Source organism: Silurus meridionalis, chromosome 22 (assembly GCF_014805685.1).
Source record: "Silurus meridionalis isolate SWU-2019-XX chromosome 22, ASM1480568v1, whole genome shotgun sequence".
Taxonomy (NCBI): domain Eukaryota; kingdom Metazoa; phylum Chordata; class Actinopteri; order Siluriformes; family Siluridae; genus Silurus; species Silurus meridionalis.
In genome coordinates this window covers 639980-667500 of record NC_060905.1, presented here as the reverse complement: position 1 = coordinate 667500, position 27521 = coordinate 639980, and the positions used below count along the sequence as shown (strand labels likewise).

At 42.2% G+C, this 27521-nt stretch overlaps 2 protein-coding genes across 4 annotated transcripts in view; both read left to right on the top strand.

Moving 5' to 3' along the window:
* Positions 1-2199, top strand: part of LOC124376270 — a 4193-nt gene extending 1994 nt beyond the window's left edge. The window contains exon 4 of one of the 3 annotated variants that reach the window (XM_046835275.1): positions 2145-2199. In XM_046835275.1, coding sequence (XP_046691231.1) covers positions 2145-2158 — 14 coding nt within the window. In that variant the 3' untranslated portion in view covers positions 2159-2199. Of the gene's footprint in view, positions 1-13; positions 73-384; positions 718-2144 lie in introns of those variants that run through there. The other 2 variants (XM_046835272.1, XM_046835273.1) reach the window with 2 other exon arrangements.
* Positions 2200-10584: 8385 nt separating this feature from the next.
* Positions 10585-27156, top strand: LOC124375760 (E3 ubiquitin-protein ligase TRIM39). Its single transcript, XM_046834364.1, has 10 exons — positions 10585-10737; positions 14090-14757; positions 17242-17337; positions 17421-17654; positions 17837-17996; positions 22973-23044; positions 23664-23690; positions 23789-23815; positions 26448-26623; positions 26782-27156. The coding sequence occupies exons 2-10, from the start codon at positions 14098-14100 to the stop codon at positions 27145-27147; spliced, it is 1818 nt and encodes a 605-aa protein (XP_046690320.1). The 5' UTR covers positions 10585-10737; positions 14090-14097; the 3' UTR covers positions 27148-27156.
* The last annotated feature ends 365 nt before the right edge of the window (positions 27157-27521 follow it).

The window sequence follows — 27521 nt, the reverse complement described above, 5'->3', positions numbered from 1 at the left end:
CTTCTCCCATTAGGGGGCGCCACGGCGGATCCTCTGCATGTTTGATTTGGCACATGTTTTTACGCTGGATGCCCTTCCTAATGCAACCCTCCCCATTTATCCGGGCTTGGGACCGGCACTAAGAGTTCGTTCCCCGGTCAGGGAACCAACCCAGGCCACAGCGGTGAGAGCGCCGCATCCTAACCACTAGACCACCAGGGAACCTAGAAGATGACTGGGAATAAATAGTGTATTTTAGAGAGGCAGAGTCTCTCAGAAGTAAAGATGGGCGAAGCTTCACCAGTCTAAGAAAAATTGTGTCTACAAACTGTGGAAATGTAGAATTGTGTGTATCATTACCAGGCTTGTGGTGTTTATTTAAAATCTTCCTGCTCTTTTTACCAGATGAACAACTGCTCCATGTCTATATCTGGGGACTGATTGGTATAGCAGGAGTGGTAGCGGTGGTCATCTGTGAGTGCTGGATTTATTTCCATTACACACACATAGGCCGTGCTGCATCCTGAAGAATCTGAGGTTCTGCTGGAACCACGGCTAAGCAGACCATAGTGCTGAAGATCATGAGCCTCCTGGGTAGTAAACCCTAAAAACAAAATAAATGCAGACTATAACTTCTACAGAATAGAACATTTTATACAAGTCATTGTTTTTGCCACATTCTGAACTAACTGAAGCTTGTTTATTAATGATGCAGGACATCCACCTAGTAATGAATTACAATAGTCCAGTCTGGAGGTCATGAACGCATGGACGAGCTTCTCTGCATCAGATATCAACATGTTTCTTAGCTTAGAAATATTTCTAAGGTGGAAGAAGCTGTTTTTGTAACTTGGTTGATATGATTTTTAAAAGATAAGTTGCTCTAAAATAACTCCCAGATCTTTTACTGTTGAACTAGTACTTACAGAACATCCGTCTAAATGCAGGTTGAGTGGAAGCTAATTCCATACCTTTTAATAATATTTCCTAAGGGAAGCATGTATATTGTGAAAAGCAGGGGTCCTAGAACTGAACCCTGTGGCACGCCATAATTCACTAGCATTAACCTGGATAGCTCTTTATTTAAGTCTACAAAATGGTAACGATCAGACAGGTAGGATTTAAACCAGCTTAATGCCTGTTCCTGAATGCTGATGTAATTCTGTAAGTGATCCAGGAGGAGATCATGATCTATAGTGTCGAATGCAGCACTAAGATCTAATAAAACTAACAGCGAGATGAAGCCTTGGTCTGAAGCTAAAAACGGGTCTTTAGTGATTATAACTAGAGCAGTTTCTGTGCTATGATGGAGCCTGAAACCTGACTGAAACTCTTCAAAGATATTGTTCTCTTGTTAGTAGGAACAGAACTGGGCAGAGAAAATCTTTTCTAAAATCTTCCTGTCTTGTACTTGTGAAGGAAAGTATCTGCTGATGATCTAGAACATACAAGCAGATGGGTGAAGCACGGTGGTGGTTGTAATGCAATTTTTTGGGCTTGCAATGCTGTTTCTGGAACAGACTCAATAATCTTTATTTATTTAGATAGATCACTTTATTCATCTCAGAGATAAATCCATGAAGACTAACGCTTAGAGTCAAACCAGGGATCTCATGCAGGAGAGACTGTGGACCAATGGAATAAATTCAGAAGTCGACTGAAAACTTCTTTCTGAAATTCTACACAGAAATGCATCCAATATAATTAGGAAGACCTTCATTATTTGGCAAGATCACAACCAAGAACACACCTTCATCACACCACTGGACACATTCTGTAAATCTGCTTTAGAGCAATGTCCGTTGTGAAAAGCGCTATATAAATAAAACTGAACTTGACGGGGAAATTCAACTGAAATTCATATCTGTGTCTCATAATCATCTCAATGTGAAATCAGCATTCAGGTACTTAGAGTTATTCCTCCATCTAGTGGTCAATAATGTGAAGTGCAACACATGGTAATCGAATTAATTAGGGTTAAGGGTTAGTAATCCCACCCTGTGAGTGGGAACGGTGCATTATGAAGAAGGGCATGGACATCACAGGGACCTCCACACCATGGCTGAAGAACAGAACTACTTTTACACAATGATGTTCTAGCTTCAGCTTGTTGAAGAGATCAGTGAGATCGAAATGTTTTTGCTGAAACTTCTTCTTTTTTTCAGCCTGCTCCTGTTAGGGGGTGCCACAGCAGATCATCCGTCTCCACACCCCCCTGTCCTCTACATCTGCCTCTTTCACACCAACTACCTGCATGTCTTCCCTCACCACATCCATAAACCTCCTCCTTGGTCTTCCTCTTTTCCTCCTTCCTGGTGTCTTCATCCTCAGCATTCTCCTACTGATATACCCCATGTCCCTCCTCTGCACATGTCCAAACCATCTCAATCTCACCTCCCTCACCTTGTCTCCAAAACGTCCTACATGCGCTGTCCCTCTAATAAACTCATTTCTAATCCTGTCCATCGTCATCACTCCCAACGAACATCTCAACATCTTCAGCTCTGCTACCTCCAGCTCCACCTCCTGTCTTTTACTCAATGCCACTGTCTCTAATCCATACAACATCTCAGGTCTCACCACAGTCCTATAAACTTTCCTTTCACTCTCACAGATACTCTTCTATCACAAATCACTCCTGCTATCACTCTTCTCCACCCACTCCACCCTGCCTGCACTCTTTTCTTCACTTCTCCACCCACTCCACCCTGCCTGCACTCTTTTCTTCACTTCTCTAACACACTCTCCATTACTTTACACTGTTGCCACCAGGTATCTGAGCTCCTCCACTTTCTCCACCTCTTCTCCTATCCACTTTCTGCTTCACATCTCCACACCATCCAACCTTCTCTCTCTCTGATTTTCTTCGTTCATCAGCTGCTCAAAATACTCCCTCCACCTTCTCATCACACTCTCCTCACTAGTCAACACATTTCCCTCTCCATCCTTTACTGCTCTAACTTGCAGCACATCCTTCCCAGCTCGGTTCCTCTGCCTGGCCAATCGCTACAAATCCTTTTCTTCTTCCTCAGTGTCCAACTTCTCCTACAGCTCCTCATATGCCTTTTCCTTGGCTTTCACTGCATCCCTCTTTACCTGCTGCTGCATCTCTTTGTACTTCTGCCTACTTTTCTCATCACTCTGTCGATCCCAATTCTGTTTCTCCAACCTCTTTCTCCTTCTGCTCTCCTCATTCCACCACCACGTCTCTTTGTCTTCCTTTCTATTTCCAGATGTTACACCAAGAACCTTTCTATCTGCCTCCCTCATCACTCCTGCAGTAGTTCCACAATCATCCAGCACCTCTTCACCACCACTGAGCTCCTGTCTGACCTCTTCCCTGAACCTCACACTACACTCTTCCTCCTTCAGTTTCCACCATCTTATTCTTCTTTCAGTGAAATGTTTTTGCTGAAACCCAAACAGTAAATGAAGATAAAAACGTTATCACTGGTTGGTGTGGGTGTGTCCCAGACCACACAGCATGTACACTGCAGTCATGTGAAAAGGAAAGGAGACTCCTATTTTGAATTCTATCGCTTTACGTGTCAGGACACGTAAAGCAAATCAGCTGGTTCTTATCAGGTCAGAAAATAATGATGTTCTTTAGGACTTCATCAGACTCATATCACTGTGGAGGAATTCTGGCTTCTTTACAGAGTTACTTCAGTTTATTGAGGTTTGAAGGTATTTGTTTCTGCTAAACTTTCTGAATGTCCTGCACAATGTTTTACTTGGGTTCAGGTCTGAAATCTGGAGCCACTGCAACACCCCAATTCTGTTCTTTTTCAAATGTTTTGCTGTACAAACCAATTCCAAAAAAGTTGTGACGGGTCAACAAAAGCCTGGAAAAAGTAAATGTAAAAAAGTAAACATTTAGTAACTACTGAGGTTAATTAACAGCAGGTCAGAAGATGACTGGGAATAAATAGTGTATTTTAGAGAGGCAATCTCTCATCAATCTAAGAAAAACTGTTGAACAATTTCAGAATAACGTTCCTCAACATCACATTGTAAATCTTATCATTCACAAAACATCATATCATTGGGCAAAGATGACAAACATCCAATATTGATTTTCACCCATGTCCCTTGAGTTTTTTCTCCAGATTCTTTGACATTTTTTAATTTAAAACATTAATAATTCTGTAATGAAAATCACTGCATGGGATCATTAACACCTCCAGAAATCACTGTCTGTGAACACAGTTCTCCATGTCATCCACAAATGCAGGTTAAATCTCTATCATACAAAGAAGAAGGTATGCATAAAAATGATCCAGAAACACCACCATCCTTTCTGGAAAAAACTCATTCATAATGTACTGAGGCAAAGTGGAAAACTGCTCTGTGGTCAGACAAATACACATTTTTATTTCTTTTGTAAACCATGGACACCACGTCCTCTGGACTAAAGAGGAGAGGGACCATCTGGCTGGTTATCAGCACTCATTTCAAAAAGGCAGCATCTCTAATCATATGGGAGAACATTAGTACCTGTGGAATGAGCAGCTTGCACATCTGGAAAGGTTGCATCAATGCTGAATGCTATATACAGGTTTTAGAGCAACAAATACTTCCATCCAGAAAACTTCTTTTTGAGGTAAGACCTTGTATATTTGAGTAAGACTGTAGTAAGACTGATCTGCCTGCAGTATAGATCTTTCACCACTGAAAACATTTGGTGCATCATGAAATGAAAAATAGAAAAAATAGGAAACTCAGAATTGTTTAGCAGCTGGAATCCTGTATCCGACACATATGGGACAACATTCATCTCCCAAAACTTCAGCAACTGATCTCCTCACTTCCCAGATGTTCTCCAGGTAGATAAAACTCGTCGCTCTGGATAAGGGCGTCTGCTAAATGCCGCAAAATATAAATGTAAATAAAACTTCCAGAATGAACGCTGTCGCAAGCGGCTGCCTCTGTGACGGCTTTATTTAGTTTATTGTTCGATTATAACTCAGTGATTTTAACTTGTATCTGGCTGATTAACTCTGACGTTTCTGAACACGGCCTCTGATGATGCTGAAATAAATAACACGGGTCGTTCCATTTCATTTTAGAATATTCCAAATGTTGATCTATCTGCTCTTTCTGATGTTATTAACACTTTCTTCTGGAGAGATGGCTTTTCTACTCCGGATGATTTGGTCTCACAGTGTGCTTGATACACTTGCTCCTTTAAAAACTCAGACTGTCTATTTGACCCATTCCGCACTTTGGTTTACACCGGAACTGAGACACTTAAAACTAAGGGACGGCGCCTTGAACGTTTATGCATTAAGACTGGACTTACTGTTCATAAATATATGTATGTAGATCACAGACTCTATTACAAGAATTCTTATTGAACTGTTAAATCTGATCACTTCTCTACTATAATTGGGTTAGATGCAGGGAACAGGAGATCTTTCTTTAATACAGTAAATAATATTCTACCGCCTCCTGATACCCTTCTCATCTATATTCTACCGATTTATTCAATAAATTCATGACATGATGGTCAAAGCCTGCTTATCTTCTCCATCTGGTACAGTAACTACAGTCCCCATCAATCTGGGAAGGTTTAAAGGCAATTTCCAAACAATTTAAAGACCATTGTTCTATAGTGAGGAAGATTATTTACAAGTGCAACATATTCGAGGTAGTTGCTAATCTTCCCAGGAGTGGACATTCCCTACAGCCCTCTGTTAGCATGTTAAATGTGAAAGTTGCTGACAGAACAATTAGAAAAAGACAAATACAGTTTATTTGAGAGGGTTGACAGGAAAAAGCTTCTTCTCTCTAAAAGAAACATGGCAATGGCTGTGTTTTGCAAACATTTGGTATCTGGGCCTTCAGTGGGGACGTACCGGACTTCTTAATACCACCACTATCACATCACAATTACAGAAACCATCAATACAATACAAACACACAATATAACAACACGTGGCATTACAGAGAGACGTTTCACATCTGGAGGTTATTTTACTAAAACAACAAACCCAGTTACACTCCAAACCTCTACACTACAACCACAACTGTGCACCTACAACATCTGGAGCAGTTCACAATCTATATTTATCTAATAACATGACAAAACCATTAAAATGTAAATAAAATACAACCTACTCACCAGAGATGCAGACTCATAATGTGCAGCGCCCCCCAGAGGCTGTAATCTAGTGGTACTGCTCGTATTCACTGGTCTGGAGGTGGAGAGCAAACCCTTTCCCGGGCTGAGACACGCTAGCTAGCTTCAGGGTTGATGACCTCCTCACCATGTCTAGCTTTTCTTCAAAATTTATTTTTAAGTATGTTTGAGACAAAATTAATTTCTCTTCCTCTGTAGGTGTAAAAAAGTCTAACTCAGATGTATGAACGTGTGCAGAGCTACACACGTGTTTTACCAGTTGACTTCGGCTGTAACAGTTTCCCTCTGAACAACCAATCAGAGGACAGAAAAATGCTGACGCTATTCTGGGCCAGTGATCTGCTCTGTGAGGAGAATCTGAAATCTGATTGGATAAAGAAACAGAGCTGTTGGTAATATTCCCTATGGTAAAAGTCCAGCAGTACTGATTCTGAAGGCTCTGAGCAGATTAGATTCACATGGCAGCACATAGAGGCTGAAATCTGATTGGACAAAAAATCTACCATCCACATACACGTACTGAAGCAGTGCAGCCGAGAGAAACACTACCACATGAAGAGAAGAAACTGATGGAAGAAATTAATACAGTTTCATGGAACAAACATTACAATTTATGTTGTCAATGTAGGTCAGTGCTTCTGATAGTGTTTAGACCAGTAGAGAAGACTTTACTGACCCTGACCCCCCGACACTGTCTAACTGATATCATACACTCTTCTCTTCATCTTTTAAGGTTGCTGTAAAACTTCAACACTTTTGGTTACTGATCCTAATAATTTTGCCAGTTTTTGTCTAAATTCTAATTTACCCTTATCTCAAAGGTTCATTCTCACCTTTTATAAAACAACCTGTTGGAAAAATTCCGATCTGGTTTACGTCCACTACATAGTACAGAGTGGTAAAAGTTGTTAATGATCTGCTGATGGCAGCTGATTCTGGACTCCTAACTGTACTTGTACTCGATCTAAGTGCAGCCTTTGATTCAATTTCCCACCAAGTTATTTTAGATAGATTACTTTCTATAGGTATTACTGGTGTCCCTCTTACCTGGTTCAGATCCTATCTCCCTGGGTGCACTCAATTTGTCCAACTTACATTTTTTCTCAATTGCTAAAACACTAAACTCTATTGTCTGAACCAAATGCTCAGTTGTCTGAACCCACTGATTGAATCAATCACTCTTTTGGCAAAACCATAAGCACTTTCCACCTGTTTAGACACAACTTGCCAACACATTTTCATTGTGATGCACCCGTGCTGCATAATGGTGAGCACAGGTGACAAAAGTCAAACACAATTAAAGCACAAGTGTCACCACTTGAACACTACAAGTCAAAATGGATCACACTTGTGGCTAATGATGTGAGGGAACATATACAGTAATCCAGTTCAGAGAGCACTGGTTTGTGAGACCCTACAATGGATAGAAATCTGAGAGGAAGAGTTTGTGTGAGAGGAGGTCGAGGTGGTCAGCGAAGACAAAGAACAGTAATATCTGATGAAATCAGAGCTGCTGTGATTGACCATGTTCTTCTCCATGGTATGAGGATAAGTGCATTACTCAGCCACAGCATCATGTCTCCGTACTGGGTCAGGCCACAGGACTTCATCCACATCACAGGCCACATTTTGTCTGGCCAGGCAATGGGGGAAAAAACCCCTGGCATGCCGTATCCAGGCTTGGCATGCCTCCACACCTATGTCACCACAGGCAAGTCCCATGGCTTGCCATCGGGCCATTGTTGGTGTTCCTGGGCAGCGTGGTGGCAATGTCACATTATGTGCTGCCATCAGCAATCATGGGGTTGTCCACCATCATGCCAACCTGGGGCCCTACAACACTCACCAGCTACTCATTTTCCTCAATCACACGCGAGATGCTCTGTTAGGGCAGCAGGATGAGCATCCCATCTATGTTGTTGTTTGGGACAATGTGATTTTTCACAGAGCCCTCCAGGTTAAAGAGTGGTTCAATATGAATCTTTATCAATCTTTGCCTTCCACCGTACTCCCCTTTCCTAAACCCCATTGAGGAATTCTTCTCTTCATGGCGGTGGAAGGTATATGAACGCCAACCTTACACCAGGGTACATCTCCTGCAAGCCATGGGACACAAGTGGCAAACGCATAAGATTTCTGTTTGTTTTTACACGTGCTACGTGTAAATGCACAAGATTTCTGTTTTGTCTTTTTGTACAAGTGCTAAATGCACAGGGTTTTTTTTGTTTTGCAACATGCATTTAGCCTACAGTGAATAATAAACATTTATTTCTCCAGCTTGATGTCCTGATCATTGTGTTTTCTATTTTTCTATGTAGAGTTTAGTGACTGTTCCGTAGTGATTTTATTTTTGATTGACTCGGGGCACGATTTGACAACATAGTTCAGTTTTGAGCACAGATTGAACTGTTTTGAGGTGAAAGTTTGGTTTTGCAAGAAGAGTCTGAGGTTTTGTGAATGTAGCTTGAGAATTGTTTTTTGTGTTCACAGTTTAGAGAAAAGGAGAGCAGCTTTCAAGAAATGTGTCTTAGCAATCAAGAAAAACTGTAAAAACATCCGTTAATGCTGGTGTTCCTCAAGGCTGTATTTTGGACCCTCTTTTATTTATCATTTACTTACTATCTCTTGGTCATATTATTAGGAAATGTGGCATTAATTTTCATTGCTATGCAGATGACAGCCAGCTTTATTTGTCCTCCAAGCCTAATTGTGCCCTTTTTTCTGCCTCTCTTCTGAATTGTGTAAAAGAGATGAAATCTTCTACACAATATTCTCAAGGTAAATATCGACAAAACAGAGGTTCTTCTGGTTGGCACCAAGTCCAATTTGTCAAAAATAAATAGTTTCTCACTTTCTATTGATAACTCTATAATCTCCTCATCTTTGTTGATTTAGGGCATTTAGCTGGGCAACTCCTCATCTCTAGAATTCTCATTATTAATTATTTTTATTATTATTATTATTAGATGTATATGAACAGAAGAAGTGCTGCTACACAGTGTGATACATGGCCCTATACCAACTTTTATGAGACGTGTTGCAGCCATCAAATTCATAATGACCTTATTCTTTTCTTAATTGGTATAAATTCTCAGTTTAGATTTTTGATGGGGTTTTTTTTGTTCTATTGTGAATCTATGATAGGTTTATGAGATTTGCAAATAATTGCATGCTGTTTTTATTTACATTTTACACAGTGTCCCAACTTGTTTGGAATTGGGTTTGTAGATTTGCTGGTGTGTTTGGGATCATTGTTCTGTTTCATGACCCACTTTCACTTTAGCTTTTGGACAGACAGCCTCATATTTGTCTTTAGAACACTTTGGTATACAGAGAAGCTCAATGCAAACCCAGTGACTGTAAGGTGCAGAGGTCATGTAGCTGCAAAACAAGTCCAAATCATCACTCACCACCGTGCTGGACAGCTGGCATGAGATGAATGTGCTGATATTCAGTGTTTGATTTTCACCAAACACGTCGCTGTGCATTCTGGCCAAACATCTCCACTTTTGTCTCACCTGTCAAAGGACACTGTTCCATGTGGTTTGTTCAGATTCAAGTTTGCAAAACACAGCCATTGCCATGTTTCTTTTAGAGAGAAGAAGCTTTTTCCTGTCAACCCTCTCAAATAAACTGTATTTGTCTTTCTTCTAATTGTTCTGTCAGTAACTTTCACATTTAACATGCTAACAGAGGGCTGTAGGGAATGTCCACTCCTGGGAAGATTAGCAACTACCTCGAATATGTTGCACTTGTAAATAATCTTCCTCACTATAGAACAATGGTCTTTAAATTGTTTGGAAATTGCCTTTAAACCTTCCCAGATTGATGGGCAGCAACAGTTGCTTCTTTAAGATCATTGCTGATGTTCCTCCTCCTTAGTGTTAATGCAGACTGGCAAACTGCTCAGATGTGGGCTTTTATAGATCTGGTCCACCTTACTTATGATCTTTAAATTAAAGTGCTCCACAAATTAAACTGATCTAAAATAAATTACATCCTACATAGATTTTTCCACAGAATCTCTCAATTTCAGCTTAATTTAGTAAAATAAATGATGGCAGCGTGTAAAGTGTCACATGTTGTTGTTTATCTGAGGTTGTATTAAACTAATTCTCAGACTTTATAAGAAGCAAATGAGTTTTATTATGTCCTGATACATAAAACCATAGAATTAAAAGGGTGTACTTTCTTTATCACACGACTGTATATAGTCCACATACTAACAAACTCACAATCTAAAGCTATCTGGAATTGCAAAACATTGGAACCACACACACACACACACACACACACACACACACACACACACACACACACACACACACACACACACATATACTGGTGTATCCAGTTAAACTCACCTGGTTACTTTGTAGTCTGGGGCACAAACCTTTATTCACACACACACACACACACACACACACACACACACACACACACACACACATGTGCGCACACACACACGTACAAATCAGAGGAGGTCCTAATCGAGTCAGAAACCAATACGCATTCATTTCTACAGTTACTTACACACTCGTACACACACACACTTGTGGATTTACAGGTGCACAGAAGAGAGCAGATACACACACAGGGGACGATAACTAAAGCAGGTAAGTAAAAATGTGTGTGTGTGTGTGTGTGTGTGTGTGTGTGTGTGTGTGTGTGTGTGTGTGTGTATTAGACTGAACAGAAACAACATTCAGGTTCTTTACTAACACTTTTTACAGATGTAGTGAAATAAAACACACACCGTCAGAAGAATCACTGAGTAACAACAAGGTCCAGTAACACAAAGCAACACAATATGAATCCCAGCTGTGTGTAGTGTGTGTAGTTGTTACTGTGCAGTAGTTGAGTGGAGATGCATTGTGCACTGTTGCATTGTCCAGATAAACACCAGCCTCCTGTAGCATTTACATTACCATCAGTCCACGTGTGTGTGTGTGTGTGTGTGTGTGTGTGTGTGTGTGTGTGTGTGTGTGTGTTCTGACTGAAAGTAGCTTAGACTATCCTTTCTCTCTCTCTCTCTCTCTCTCTCTCTCTCTCTCTCATGTTACAGAAGTCACTGCAAAACATTTATTATTAAATGATTACCAACTTGCATTCTCAAATAAATCCATCATCATCATCATCATCATCATCATCATCATCACTGATGTTATTATTACTGCTGAGTGACTCATTATATACATTTTTCCCAGCAGTTTCTCTTCACATGTCAGATATCTGTTCAGGTGAGTAGATGAGTTAAGATGGTGATGAGATAAACAGAGAGAGAGAGAGAGAGAGAGAGAGAGAGAGAGAGAGAGAGAGAGAGAGAGAGGCGTGATGTTTGAGTCACAGTAAAACGTGTGGAACAGGTCAGACAGGACGAGGAGGATGAGACTCTCACTCACTGAGACAGAAAAGAAGTTCACTCAGGTTCATCTACAGACGGATTCTCACTGTAAAGCAGAGATCAGACCTCAAACCTGTTCCAGCATGACACTGCCTATGCCCCAAGCCAGCACCATGAAGATCTGCTTTCCATGGGTTGGAGTGGAAGATCTCCTGCAGTAGAGCTCCAACACTATTGAACACTTTTAGAATGAATGTAAACCAGGAACCTTCTCACCTTCTCACCTACATCACTACCTGACTTTACTAACACCACATCTTCCTAGAAGAGTGGAGCTTATTATAACAGTGATGTTCAAAAAACACCTTTAAATCTTATGCTCATGTGTCCACAAACTGAGGGTCATACTGTCGAGTTAAATTTATTTAATCTGGAGCATAAAAATACAATCATTAAATGTAGATGAGTCTAAATGCTGGAATCTGATTGGTCGGAATAAAGAGAGGCTGGTGAGGGAAAGACTGTTTATAGCGGCTATGATATCAGTGAGAACTGGAATTAACTGGCCTTTCACATTGAGTAAAACTGCTTATCACTTACTCACCCTGACTCCTGTGATTATTCACACTGATTCATGTACAGGAGTAATGTAGACGCCTGACTGTGCAGTGAGAGCAGAGTCTTCACACTGACCCCAACACTGATCTACTGTATCACACCAACCAGGAACACGTCACACTCACAGTGTTAATGCAGTGAACAGCAGGCAGGAGATACAGTCTAATACTGACTTTTACTCACAATGATTATTTATATATATAAAATATTAGGAGGTCAAGAAGATCACAATGTTCTTACAGAAAATATCAGCATCAGGGTTTATATTAAGGCTGTTAAAATCACTGCACAAATGAAATAAACACCAGTAATTGTATGAATTTTATTGGCCTGTGTTTAATGCAGCGTGCATTTCTGTTTGATTATTTTTTATTTGAAAAAATATATAACTGAGGCAAAATTGTAACCTTAAACGCAGCACACATTTATTCATTCTTTACTCGGGTATAAAAAATAATAAAACTCCACTGATAATTCTTAATCACTAAACATTAGTTTTACTGATGCAGCTCTAAAATCAAGCAGCAAAAACATGAAAAACATCTATGACCTTTAAAACATGTCTAGTTTTCATGCTCAATTTTGAGTCGAGTTTCATAAATAATGAACATACTTTTGTATCCATATGATAACAAACATATAAATAATAAAGAATCCATATTTTTTCATGCCCATGTTGATTAATTTAAGGAACATTTAGAAAAGATACAAATGTGTGATTTAGCTTTAGTTCACTCATTACACTCATTAATCACGAATAAATATTTTAATCAATTGACACCCTAACCTTCTTCTTCTTCTTTTTCTTCTTCTTCCTCTTCTTCTTCTTTTTCTTCTTCTTCCTCTTCTTTTTCTTTTTCTTCTTCTTCTTCTTTCAGCTGCTCCCATTGGGGGCGCCACAAAGGATCATCCGTCTCCATTCCCCCCTGTCCTCTACATCTGCCACTTTCACACCATCTACCTGCATGTCTTCCCTCACCACATCCATAAACCTCCTCCTTGTTCTTCCTCTTTTCCTCCTTCCTGGTATCTCCATCCTCAGCATTCTTCTACTGATATACCCCATGTCCCTCCTCTGCACATGTCCAAACCATCTCAATCTCACCTCCCTCACCTTGTCTCCAAAACATCCTACATGTGCTGTCCCTCTAATAAACTCATTTCTAATCCTGTCCATCGTCGTCACTCCCAACGAACATCTCAACATCTTCAGCTCTGCTACCTCCACTTCATCTAACTCACTCCAGAATATTTTCTTCTCCTCCATCTCACAACCCACTTGTGGAGCATAAACACTGATGACATTTATCATCATCCCTTCAACTTCCACCTTCACGTTCATCACCCTATCAGAAACTCTCTTCACCTCCACTACACTCTTACTGTACTCTTCCTTCAGAATCCCCCCTACACCATTTCTCTTTCCATCCACACCATGATAGAACAGTTTAAACACCTCCAATGTTCCTGCTCTTACTCCCTTTCCACTTGGTCTCCTGAACACACAACATCTCTACCTTTCTCCTCTCATTCCGATCCGGTATGAAATTCTGGTTTGTGATCTGCATATTTGATTTGCACATGTTTTACGCTGGATGACCTTCATAACACAACCACCACATTTATCTGGGGTTGAGACCTGAGTCGTGCAACACTAATGACTGGGTTATACCAAAATATATATACACACATAATAATGACTAAATGTCACATCTTTTAGATTTAACTAATCACACACACACACACACACACACACACACACACACACACACATGTATCACTGGTTGTAAGGGCCAGAACTGCAGACATTCAAGTCCACCCCTTTATCGTTTCCCAACAGTCAACCTCACAGTAAATATTATCCTTGTACACACACACACACACACACACACACACACACACACACACACACACACACACACATATATATATGTGATGTCCATATAAGGACAGTAAAAATACATGGTATTGATTATCATGTGATTGTTGTGTTTTTTTCCATGCAGGTTGTGTGATGGCTGAACTCGGACCCGAGTTGTTCTCCGAGCAGGAGTTGACATGTTCCATCTGTTTGGACCTGTTCAGCGAGCCCGTGTCCACACCGTGTGGTCACAACTTCTGCCAGAGCTGCATCGGTGGTTACTGGGCCTCCAGCTCCGAGTGCACGTGTCCTCTGTGTAAACGGCCCTTTAGTGGCCGTCCGGAGCTCAGCATCAACCGTGTGTTTGCTCACATCGCTCAGAAGTACAAGGACATGCGGTACGGAGGGCCTCCACCCATCAAACCTCGCCAGAAGATCCCAGCAGGTGTCGGCAGTACAGCAGCAGGAAGAGGAGCTGGAGGAGAACTCACACTGCAGAACGGCACTAATGCCCCAGACATCCCCTGTGATGTGTGCACCGGGAGGAAGGAGCGAGCCGTGAGCTCCTGTCTCACGTGCATCGCTTCGTACTGTGAGACGCACGTGCAGCCGCACCGCCAGACACCCTTCTATGCTTCCCATCGACTCCTGGACCCTCACGAGGCCCTGCGAGGACGCACGTGTCCCGAACATGGCCGGCTGCTAGAGGTCTTCTGCCGCACAGACCAGCGCTGCATCTGCGCCATCTGTGTGCTGGAGGAACACCGGACTCATGCCACCGTGTCTGTACAGACCGAACGCGCCGTCAAACAGGTAAGTGCTGAAAATAACAACACACCACTAAGTACACCACTCTGTATGTACAGAGACCATGAATTTAAATGTAGGCGTATCTTTGTGTCTATGAGGTGGTGCAAGAAATTACTTTATTTATCTATGTTTCCACACCATCACCTTCAAAATAGTCCCCTGACACAGTAATACACATGGGAGGTGGAACCTTAGTGGTTAAGCATCTGACTTCGGCTTCAAAGGTCTCCAATAGTCGTAAGTTCAAATCTCAGCCACATCAGGTTGCCACTTCTGGGCCCTTGAGCGGGGCCCTTAACCCTGTATCTGCTCATTTGTATGAATGTGATAATTGTAAGTCGCTCCAGATAAGGGCGTCTGCCAAATGCCGTAAATGTCATACAGTGCTCCCAGTGTTCTTCTGGAATGTGTCCTGGAAGTTTCCTTTGCAAAGCATGTCAAGCACCTTCTGTGATTCATGCTGGATCTCTGCAATAGTGTAAAAACGGCGAGCTGGATCTTCATCTTCAGGAAGAATGCAAAGTGCTCAGGAGCCAAATCTGGCAAGTAGGGTTAGGGTGAGATCTGGATTGTTTTCTGACAATCATCATGCACAAGTTGCCTAACGGTTTTGACATTTTCGGGGGTTGAGCTTGTTGAAGGTCTTACTGATCTGTGGTCATCTTCCTGTGATGTTCCCCAAAACATCTCGAATGATTTTTTGCAGCGTAGCTATACATCAAAGGTACTTCATGTCAAATCTCTGTGGCAGATTTGCCCAGATTAATGCAGAATTTCACATTTGTTCTTTGTTCTAACTTGCTGTCTGTGATGAAAACGAAGACGTGGTAACAGAACACAAGTCAGAACAACACCAGTTACACCAATAGTCTCAAATCTTTTTGATACCACCTCATATATAGAAATTAGGAGAGGTCTGTGTGGGTGTGTCTTCAGTTTGTGTATTTTTTATGGGCGGGTCTTAAAGGATTTTATTTACGGAAAAGCTTTAATGAAGATGTCACATTAATTGTTTAGGAATTATAGCCATTTTAATACAGCACCTCCATTTTTTAGTAATTGGACGCTTATCTGATAACCAGTGGCCTGTTTCACTTTGTTATATTTGCATTCGTTGTCTGTTCATCTGAACTCTCACTATGTGGTCCAAAGAGGAGACAAAGCAAATAAAAGACGCCAAATCACATTCTGCTACAGTTTTAATAAGAATAAACATAAACAAAGTGGGGGCTCACTCAATTATTTTGTTGGAGGAGAAAAACCACTTGACAGAAACACTCTATAGGAGGAAGGAGTATCCCTCTCAATGTCTACACTGAAAAGATTCCCTTATTAGTGTAACTACAGATCGTTCAACTGAAGATACAAACCACTGGATGCTTTCAAGAACAGAAAGGTCAGATTAGACGTGTAGAAAACATAAAAAATCTGATCACTTTTGGAGCAAGATTTCGGAGTTTATTAAAACTAACATTAACTCATACCACAATTATAGTTATAGAAGATCCTGGAGAAGGAAAGGGAGCACTTATGATCCAAAGCATAACACATCATCTGTCAGACATGTAGACAGTGTTATGGAATGGGCAGGTATGGCTGCTAATGGAGCTGAACCAGTGGTGTTTCTTGATCATGAATTGTGAAATGTACATAGTTTTACTTTCTGCACAGATTCAGTTAAATCTCATAGAAATCATATTGAAAATTACCCAAAACTTAACTCAAATGTCTGATCAACTGACCTGCTGTTGTTCCCTCGAACAGAACTTTCTCACGTGTGAAAAATTGTTCCCATCTCAATACAAAGCCCATCTTCTGTTCCTGGGCTTATAGAGAGTCAGCTCAGTGCTTTTTGTTAAAGGTTTCACATCAGACATCGCCTGAGGTATTTCAGTAACGCTAACATGCCACAGTTTGTATAAACAGGGTGTAACTTCATCTACATGACAACCAGGATTACAGAAATACCACCACTAATCATTAACACAGACACATCCATGAACCTGACTGCTGTTCCACTGCAACATGAACCTGACTGCTGTTCCACTGCAACATGAACCTGACTGCTGTTCCACTGCAACATGAACCTGACTGCTGTTCCACTGCAACATGAACCTGACTGCTGTTCCACTGCAACATGAACCTGACTGCTGTTCCACTGCAGGGTCCTGACTGTTCAGGAGATGAGCAGCTCTGGGCATAGTGCAGATTTATATTAATGTGTTATGGTTCCTATAGTTACAGCTCTTTCACAGGGACGTGTACAATGGAGGCTCCACTCCTACTCACATAAATGGTGGAGAAATGTGTTTATGAAACGTGTTTGAAAGGAGTCTCCAGTGTCAATACTTTGTAATAGACAGACTGATGGTTCTTGAAAAAGTGATGATCTTAAATATTTTCAGGTGAAACATGTCACCATGGTTCGAGCTAAAAGACAGAATGTTTTTGTTGAATGCTACATAAATTCCTGTCTGTTTCCTGCAGAGGATGCTTGGGAAAACTGAACTGGACATCCAGACGTCGATCGAGAGGCGAGGGCTGCGTATAACCGAACTTAAACAAAGACTGCAGTTCCTCAGGGTAATTCAAGCTAACTTTAGCATTAGCATTAGCATTATAAATGATGTGTTTATACTGAAGACTTTTGTTGTTGTCGTGTGCAGAACTATGCCCATGCTGAGCTCTCTGAGGTGGAGCAGGTCCTCTGTGATGTCACGCAGTCAGTAGAGCGAATACGCACAGAACTGGTGGGTGGAATCGAGGACAAGAGAGACTCTGTGATTGGCCAAGGGGAGAGGTTCGTGTCAGAGCTGGAGGTGGAGGTAGGCAAGCTGCAGGAGCGCAGGGCTCAACTGGAGGTTCAGGCCACATCAGAAGACCACATCAGCTTCCTGCAGGTACTATAAGTTATGATTTCATGAAAGGAAATTTATGAAGAAATAACAACAATGAATTATAAAAAAATGTAAATCATGATGGTGATGATGATGGTAAAGATAATGTTGAGGACAATGAGGATGATGATGATGATGATGATGATGATGATGATGGTATCATAATGGCCTGGTTTCTGGAGCAGAGCTTTGAGGAGGTGAATGCTCCGTATCAGGATCATATGCTCAACACAGACCCTGATCTGGAGCTCCACTTCTCTCTGGGGGAGGTGAAAAATGCCCTGGGAGAGATACGTGAAAGACTGGATGATATCCACATGGGTGAAGTTAACTACAGACAATCAGGTAGCACACTTTTATTATTCATTTAAAGAATATTTTAACATTGATGTAATTAAGAATAAGGGAGATGTGCAGACCTGTGGTGCTCTTCCTCGGCATGAAACCATACTGCTGCTCACAGATGGTCACCTCTTCTCTCAGCCTGGCTTCCACTACTCTTTCCCATAACTTCATGGTGTGACTGATCAACTTTATTCCCCTGTAGTTACTGCAGGTCTGCACATCTCCCTTATTCTTAAAGATCTGTCAGCCCGCTTGAGCACTTCAGGTATTACCGCCTCAACCACAGAGGAAATGCCCACTCCCAACCAGCTGCACGGATTTGGTGTATGATTTTCTGGCACTTATAAGGACGCCTGAATCCTCCAGTCAGTGCCAGATTGTCTTTAGGCTTGCCCTGAGCCCTCTCCAGCGTATTCTGTTTTGTTTGTTTGTTCTTTTGTTTGTTTCGTTGTCTCTGACCTGAACATTCTGTCCTTCGGTTTCGGCTCGCGCTGAACGCGCTCCGGTTTCGGTTCGGCTCGGCTCTGCTCTGCTCTGCTCGCGCTGAACGCGCCGGTTCCAGCTCGGCTCTGCTCTGCTCTGCTCGCGCTGGGCGTGTTCGGTTTCGGCTCGGCTCTGCTCTGCTCGCGCTGAACGCGTTTCGGTTCGGCTCGCGCTGAACGCGCTCTGGTTTCCGGCTCGGAATCCTCACCCCTTCGCGCATCGGCTCTCTGAATCGGCTCTCTGAATCGGCTCTCTGAATCGGCTCCGGAATCGGCTCCCGGAATCGACTCCTGAATCGACTCCCTGAATCGGCTTCCCGATTCAGCTCTGCACAGCCTTTCTCCCCTGCTCCTTTTGCATCTGCCTTGGATCCTATAACCCTAACTTTCTGACAGAACAATCTGGCCAACATGGATCCCGTGGATGTACCTGCCTCTAGCGCCGCTTTAACGGCCTTGGCTCGCCAACAAGCGGCGCAGGAGCAACAAATCCAGAACCTCTCTACTGGCGTGCAGGAAATCATGGGATTTTTGCGCACACGTTTTGGCGACCGGTCTCCGTCTCCTTTGCAGTCAGGAACCCTCCTCCTGGTCGGACAAACTTTTATGGATTGAGTATGCCCATAACACTCTTCCCACTGCTGCCACAGGACTTGCGCCCTTCCAGGTGGTCCACGTTTTTCTGCTGCCGGTTTTCTCCAACCAGGAACCCCGGTCCGCCGTTCCTTCTGCCGCCCTTTTCTTTCGTCGCTGCCGTCGAGGCTGGAGGACGGCCCGAGCAGCCCTGCTCAAGAATGGCATAAGGCTTTGCCAGGGGCCAACCGTGGCGGTGCCTAGCCCCCGCTACCGTGCCGGGCAACGTGTGTGGCTCTCTACTGGACCTTCCCTTAAGGCCACCTGTCGGAAGCTCGCCCGCTTTATCGGCCCCTTCCCCATTTCCAAGGTTATTAATCCGTGGCCCTCCGGCTCAGGCTCCCAGGGTGCTCCGGGTCCACCCTACGTTTCATGTGTCTAGGGTTCGACCCGTTCAGGCCTGCTCCCTGGTGCCCTCCGCCAGGCCCCTCCGCCCGCCGGGTCATTGCTGGGGTCCTGCCTACACCGTCGCCGCCTGCTCCGCTCCCGTCGTCGTGGCGGGGCCTTCAGTACCTTGTGGATTGGGAGGGCTATGGTCCTGAGGCGCTCCTGGGTCCCCTCCGCTTTATCCTGGACCCTGACCTGATTGCTGGCTTTCATCGGGCCCACCCGGGGCAGCCTGTTGGGGCGTCCGGGGCCGCCCTGGGCGGGGGGGTACTGTCAGCCCGCTTGAGCACTTCAGGTATTACCGCCTCAACCACAGAGGAAACGCCCACTCCCAACCAGCTGCACGGATTTGGTGTATGATTTTCTGGCACTTATAAGGACGCCTGAATCCTCCAGTCAGTGCCAGATTGTCTTTAGGCTTGCCCTGAGCCCTCTCCAGCGTATTCTGTTTTGTTTGTTTGTTCTTTTGTTTGTTTCGTTGTCTCTGACCTGAACATTCTGTCCTTCGGTTTCGGCTCGCGCTGAACGCGCTCCGGTTTCGGTTCGGCTCGGCTCTGCTCTGCTCTGCTCGCGCTGAACGCGCTCCGGTTTCGGTTCGGCTCGGCTCTGCTCTGCTCTGCTCGCGCTGGGCGTGTTCCGGTTTCGGCTCGGCTCTGCTCTGCTCGCGCTGAGCAGCGTTTCGGTTTCCGGCTCGCGCTGAACGCGCTCTGGTTTCCGCTCGGAATCCTCACCCCTTCGCGCACATCGGCTCTCTGAATCGGCTCTCTGAATCGGCTCTCTGAATCGGCTCCCGGAATCGGCTCCCGGAATCGACTCCCTGAATCGACTCCCTGAATCGGCTTCCCGATTCAGCTCTGCACAGCCTTTCTCCCCTGCTCCTTTTGCATCTGCCTTGGATCCTATAACCCTAACTTTCTGACAGGATCAGTACCAGCACACTCCTTCTCCATTCCTCAGGCATCTTCTCACCTTCCAACATCCTGTTAAATAATCTGGTTAAAAACTCCACTGCATCTCTCCTAAACATCTCCATGCTTCTACTGGTATGTCATCTGGTCCAACCTACTTTCCACTCTTTATCCTCTTAATCGCTGCTCTCACTTCCTCCTTACTAATCCTATCTACATCCTGCTTCACCAACTCCACATCATCCAACCTTCTCTCTCTCTCATTTTCCTCATTCATCAGATGCTCAAAATCCTCCCTCCATCTTCTCAACACCTTCTCCTCACTAGTCAACACATTTCCATCTCCATCCTTTATTGCTCTAACTTGCAGCACATCCTTCCCAGCTCGGTTCCTCTGCCTGGCCAATCGCTACAAATCCTTTTCTCCTTCCTTAGTGTCCAACTTCTCCTACAGCTCCTCATATGCCTTTTCCTTGGATTTCATCACATCCTTCACCTGCTGCTGCATCTCCTTGTACTCCTGCCTACTTTTTCATCACTCTGTTGATCCCAATTCTGTTTCTCCAACCTCTTTCTCCATTTGCTTTCCTGCACTTCCTCATTCCACCACCACGTCTCCTTCTCGTCCTTTCTATTTCCAGATGTCACACCAAGTACCTTTCTAACTGTCTCCCTCATCACTTCTGCAGTAGTTCCACAATCATCCAGCACCTCTTCACCACCACCGAGCTCCTGTCTGACCTCTTCCCTGAACCTCACACTACACTCTTACTCCTTCAGTTTCCACCATCTTATTCTTCTTTCAGTCCTTTACTCTCCCCCTCTTCTTCTTCACCTCCAAAACCATCCTACAGACCACTATCCGATGCTGTTTAGCTACACTATCCCCTGCCAACACCTTACAGTCTCCAAACTGCTTCAGGTAGCATCTCCTACATAGAACATAGTCCACCTGTGTGCACCTTCCTCCACTCTTATACATCACCCTATGATCCTCCATCTTCTTAAAATAAGTGTTCACCACTGCCATTTCCATGCTTATCAAAATCTACCACCATCTGCCCTTCCACATTCCTCTCCTTAAAACCATACCTACCATCACCTCCTCATCACCTTTGTTCCCTTCACCTACATGTGCATTAAAGTAAGCCCCAATCACCAATCTTTCATTCCTTCACCTTCTACCACTTCATCCAACTCACTCCAGAATCTTTTCTTCTCCTCCATCTCACAACCCACTTGTGGAGTATAAGCACTGATGACATTTATCACATGTTTATTTGTATTGAACTTTTGACAATGAACATTGTTTGAGAGCAGCTTTACACAGATAATGTGGAGATAAAAATGAAGATGTTCTTTATAAGTGTAAGTTTGTCCCTGATGAACAAGTCGGTGGAGACTGTGATGAAGGAAAAACTCCTTGAGATGCAGAAGGAAGAAACCTTGAGAGAAACCAGACTCAAGAGGGAACCTCATCCTCATCTGGGTGCCACCAAATGTCCATTTATTACAGATAAACGATGTTGAGGTGCAGTGATGGAGATCAGAGCAAACTGTAGTCCTGAGTCAGTAGACTGTTGATATTAACTACAGTCCAAATCCTCAAAGCTCCTGTTCTTACTCCGGAATTTCATGGAACCACCCAAGGCGTTGATGAGAAACATCTCCAGCTGCACAGAGCCGCTTCCAATCGAAGAGAACATCATCCAGAGGCAGACCAGGACGAAGTGGGAAGATCCAAGGAGGGAAGAGAAGCAGGAACAGTGATCACTGGAACCTCAGGAGCATGTTTAACTTGACGACAGAGAGAGAGAGAGAGAGAGAGAGAGAGAGAGAGAGAGAGAGGGTGACAGGAAGAGAAGGATATGGATTATTAAGTCTCCTGATTGTTGTATGAAAGTTAATGTCACTGTGCAGTTTGGACTCTGGTAAGATTCACTCTGGCAGCAGAACTAAAAGGGAGAAGCAGAAGGAAACACAGACATGAGGATCTCTGGGATAAGAGACGACCCACCACACCACCGTCAACAAACCTGAGTGAACGTGTGAGAGTGAGGAGACGACAGCATCCAAATATCCCAGTTCACCAAACACTCCATATCCATGATCCCTCCAGATCTGCTCCTTTACCTCACAAACACCTACTGACTAAAGACTCCACTAAATAAATGTGTTCAGCCTCGACTTGAACACTGAGACTGTGTCCGAGTCCCGAACACTGATTGGAAGGTTGTTCCATAACTGTGCGGTTTATAAGAGAAACATCTGCCCCCTGCTGTAGTCTTCATTATTTGAGGTACCAACAAATAGCCTGCACCTTTTGATCTAAGTAGGTGTGGAGGATCATACTGGTACAGAAGTTCACTCAGATACTGCGGCGTGAGAGCGTTAAGTGCTTTATACGTCAGTAGTAGTATTTTATAATCAGTGTGAGATGTAATTGGGAGCAGTGTAGATGATTAAAACAGGGGTGATGTGATCATATGAGCGTAAATGCTGTAAATACTTCAGCCTTCATTAGTGGCGACTGTTTGCAGTAATAAAGGTGTGAAATTTGTCTCAGTGTCGTCGCTGCCTGAGTCGGAGAGCATGATGAGTGTCAGGTCCAATAAGAAGAAAGACTTTTCACTGAAAGGTAAATACACACTACATCACCCACACCCACACAGGATTTATTAATGAATCTCCAGAACAGCAGCTCTGACAGTAGCACATGTTTATATTAATGCACTGGCTCTGATACATCATGGTTTCCATATTAACAGCTTGTTTATAGATATGTGTACAGCACATGGTCCTCTGATCATACACTGATCATCACTGACATGCTAAAGACTTCTGTAAGGAAAATAGTTTTCTGAAGGAGTTTCTGTAACGAGTGTGGAAGTCTGCAGTGTCAGTGCTTTGTAACAGAGGCAGCGCTGTAACATCTTTGTGGTTTCTCAGTAATGTGTAACTAGTGTTTATAGCTGCTATAATTTAAGTGACAACAGAAACTTTTTCCCGTCGTTCCATGCACATGGCTAAATTAATAATAATAATAATAATAATAATAATAATAATAATAATAATGATAATAATAATAATAATAATAATAATAATAATAATAATAATGAGTCACAGCCAGTATCTCCACAGCGCCCCTGGTGGTAGATGTAGGGATATGTGGGAGAAATTAGGGTGAGGAACAATTGGAAATAACACCCTGCATGAAAAAATGGAAAATTAATGACCACTTTTGTTCTGTGTTTCAGATCTGCGGAGGTTCAGATCAGGATCCAGTGAGTGCCCCCCCTTTATTATTCTGAAGAAATCAGACCACTTTAACTCACCTTGAACTGTGTAAAATTCTTTCATGTACTTATCTTTGTTTCTTCAGGTATCAAGAAGGTCAGAGGTTATCTAGGTGAGTCAATTCATCTTGTCACAGTGTGTTAAAGTGTTATAGTGTGTTACAATGTTATAGTGAGTTTTAGTTTGTTATATTGTACAATGTGTTATAAAGAGTTACAGTATGTTACAGATTGTTACAGTGTGCTATAGTCAGTTACATTGTGTTAAAGTCTGTTACGGTTTGTTACAGTAAGTTACAGTGTTATAGTGTGTTAGTGAGTTAAAGTGTGTTATAGTGAGTTACATTATGTACAGTGAGTTACAGTGTGTTATAATGTGTTACAGTGAGTTAAATTGTGTAATAGTGAGTTACTGTATGTTATAGTGTATTATAAAATCTAGCAATGTGTTACTGTGTGTTACAGTATGTAATTGTGTGTTATAGTGAGTTACAGTGTGTTAGAGTTACTACAACTATACTATACTATAACTATAGTGTTATAGTTACAGTGAAGTAAAGTGCATTACAGTGTTATATTGTCTTAATGAGTTACAGTGTGGTGTAGTGAGATATAGTGTGTTACATTTGTTACAGTGAGTCGCAGTTTGTTATAGGGAGTTACAGTGTGTTGTAGTTATTTACAGTGCAGTACAGTACAGTGAGTTGCTGTGTGTAACAGTGAGTTATAGTGTGTTACAGTGAGTTACAGTGCATTACAGTGTGTTACAGTGAGTTATAGTGAGTTACTGTGTGTTGTTGTATAATATAAAGTGTGTGTTGGTGCATTACAGTGAGTTACAGTGTGTTGCAATGTGCTATAGTGAGTTATAGTGTGTTACATTGAGTTATAATGAATGACAATGTTTTACTGTGTGTAACAATGAGTTACAGTGTGTTATAGAGAGTTACAGTTAAAAATTAAAACATTTGAATTTGAATTACAGTGTGTGAGTTACAGTGTGTTGCAGTGAGTTAGAGTGTGTTACATTATGTTACAGTGAGTTGCAGTGTGTTATAATGAGGTAAAGTGAGTTAAAGTGTGTTATAGTACATTACAGCGTGTTACAGTGTGTTAGTGAGTGTTACAATGTCTTACAATAAATTACACTGTGTTATAGTTAGGTTAAGTGTGTTGTAATACTTTACATTGTGATACAGTGGGTTATAGTGTGTTACAGTAAATTATAGTGAGTTACTGTGTGTTACAGTATATTATAAAATGTGTTATATTGAGTTACAGTGTGTTATAGTGTGTAACAGTAAGTTATAGTGAGTTATAGAAAGTTACTGTTTGTTACAGTATATTATAAAGTGTGTTATAGTGAGTTACAGTGAAGTACAGTGTGTTATAAAGAGTTACAGGGTTTATACTGAATGACAGTGCACCACAGTGTGTTGTAATGTGTTACTGTGTGTTACAGTAAGTTATAGTGTGTTAAATTGGTTACTGTGTGTTACAGTATATTATAAAGTGTGTTATAGTGAGTTACAGTGTGTTATAGTGATTTACAGTGTGTTATAATGAGTTAAAGTGAAGTACAGTGTGTTATAGTGAGTTACAGTGTGTTATAGTGTGTTTAAAGAGTTACACTGTGTTACAGAGTGCGTGTGTGTAACAGGGTGTTACACTGATTTACATACACTACAGTGTGTTATAATGCGTTACAATGTGTTACTGTGTGTTACATTGAGTTACAGTGTGTTAAAATTAATTACTGTGTGTTACAGTATGTTATAGTGAGTTACAGTCAAATATGTAAACATTGGAATTAGAAATGTAAATTTACAGTGTGTTAGTGAGTTACAGTGTGTTACCGTGAGTTGAAGTGTGTTATAGTGAGTTGAAGTGAGTAGCAGTGTCTTACATTGAGTTATAGTGTATTAGTGAGTGTTACATGTGTTAGAGTGAGTTACAGTGTGTTATAATGAGTTACAGTGTGATGTAGTGCTTTACAGTGTGATACAGTGAGGTATAGTGTTGTACAGTGAGTTACTGTGTGTTACAGTATATTATAAAGTGTGTTATAATGAGTTACAGTGTATTATAGTGTGGTAGTGGGGTACAGTATGTTACAGTTAGTTATTACTTCTACCTGTTTAAGCTGTTAACTGGACCTTACATCATATTAATATTAGATAGATAGATAGATAGATAGATAGATAGATAGATAGATAGATAGATAGATAGATAGATAGATAGATAGATAGATAGATAGATAGATAGATAGATAGATCGATCTTTATTGTCATTGCATTGTACAGGTACACAGCAACGAAATGCAGTTTGGCATCTACCAGAAGTACAAAATGAAGCAATCGTGCAAATAGTGCAGATAAATATGTATCATATGTACAGCATGTGATATGTATGTAAGCATGTGTACAGTGATTAAATATAAAGGCTATATCAGTGCAGAGACGTGTGGACATCATTAAGCCTTTGCTATGTTTCCACACGGACAGTTAATGAGGTGATACCAGAGAATGGGATCTAACTGACATGTTGTTGATTTGGTTTTGGTAATAACATCATACAGCTCTTCCTGTCCTGTACATGTAAAACAGTGTAGTAGTATTATAAAGTGTTACAGTGTGTTATAGTGTGTTTCGGTGAATCACAATGTGTTACAGTGTAACAGTGATTTCCAGTGTGTTACAGTGTGTCACATTGAGGCCATGCCGAATGTTTGTTTTCTCTACACAGAGGACGTGTTGTTAAACCCTGTGACGGCGTATCCTTTCCTCATCCTCTCCGACGACAGGAAACAGGTGAAACGTGGAGAAAAGCTGCAGTTTTTCAGGAATAGCCCTCAGAGATTTGACGTGTGGAGCTGTATTACGGCTAAAGAAGGTTACGATGCAGGACGCCATTACTGGGAGGTACACACACACACACACACACACACACACACACACACACAAATTAACAATATGCCCACTTGTATTCTATGTAGGTTGGATAAAACTTGTGTGTGTGTGTGTGTGTGTGTGTGTGTGTGTGTGTGTGTGTGTGTGTGTGTGTGTGTGTGTGTGTGCAGGTGAGTGTTGGTGATAATAAAGACTGGAAAGTGGGTGTGGTCAGAGACTCTGCCCAGAGGAAAGGGCTGTTTGATATGAGCCCTAGCAATGGTTACTATGTGCTGTGGTGGAGCACCAATCATCTGCGAGCACTCACCACCCCGCCCCTGACCAAGGTGAAGATGAATGGACGCCTGCGATACCTGGGTGTGTTTCTGGACTGCGAAGATGGTCATGTGACCTTCTACAATGCCAAGACAGGTGCTGAGATTTACTCGTTCATTACAGAAGGAGCTTTTAGCGAGAAGATGTTCCCTCTGTTCGGCACGTCTGATAAAGAAGTTCCACTTATGCTCCCAGGTGGAACAACACACATGCCTGAGTAAGCGAACGAGGGGAAAAGAATGAAGGAACGAGGGTAAAGGACTGTAAAATGCAGAATACAAATAAGAAAGAAAAGAGGAAATAAGTAAAAGATAAAAGTGTTTAATGTGGAAGCAGCAATAATCTGAACCCTGATCCACACCATATTTAATCTCAACAACAAAAAAATAAAAAATACTCAACACTGCTTTAGAACAAATATTAATATATTGTGTTGTGTGTAATGTGGTGCTTGTGCTGTGTTGTGTGTAGTGTGATGTATGTAGTGTGTATTGTGTTGTGTGTAGTGTGATGTGTGTTGTGTGTTGTGTTGTGTGTAGTAAGATGTTTAGTGTGTAGTGTGATGTGTGTTGTGTTGTGTGTAGTAAGATGTGTA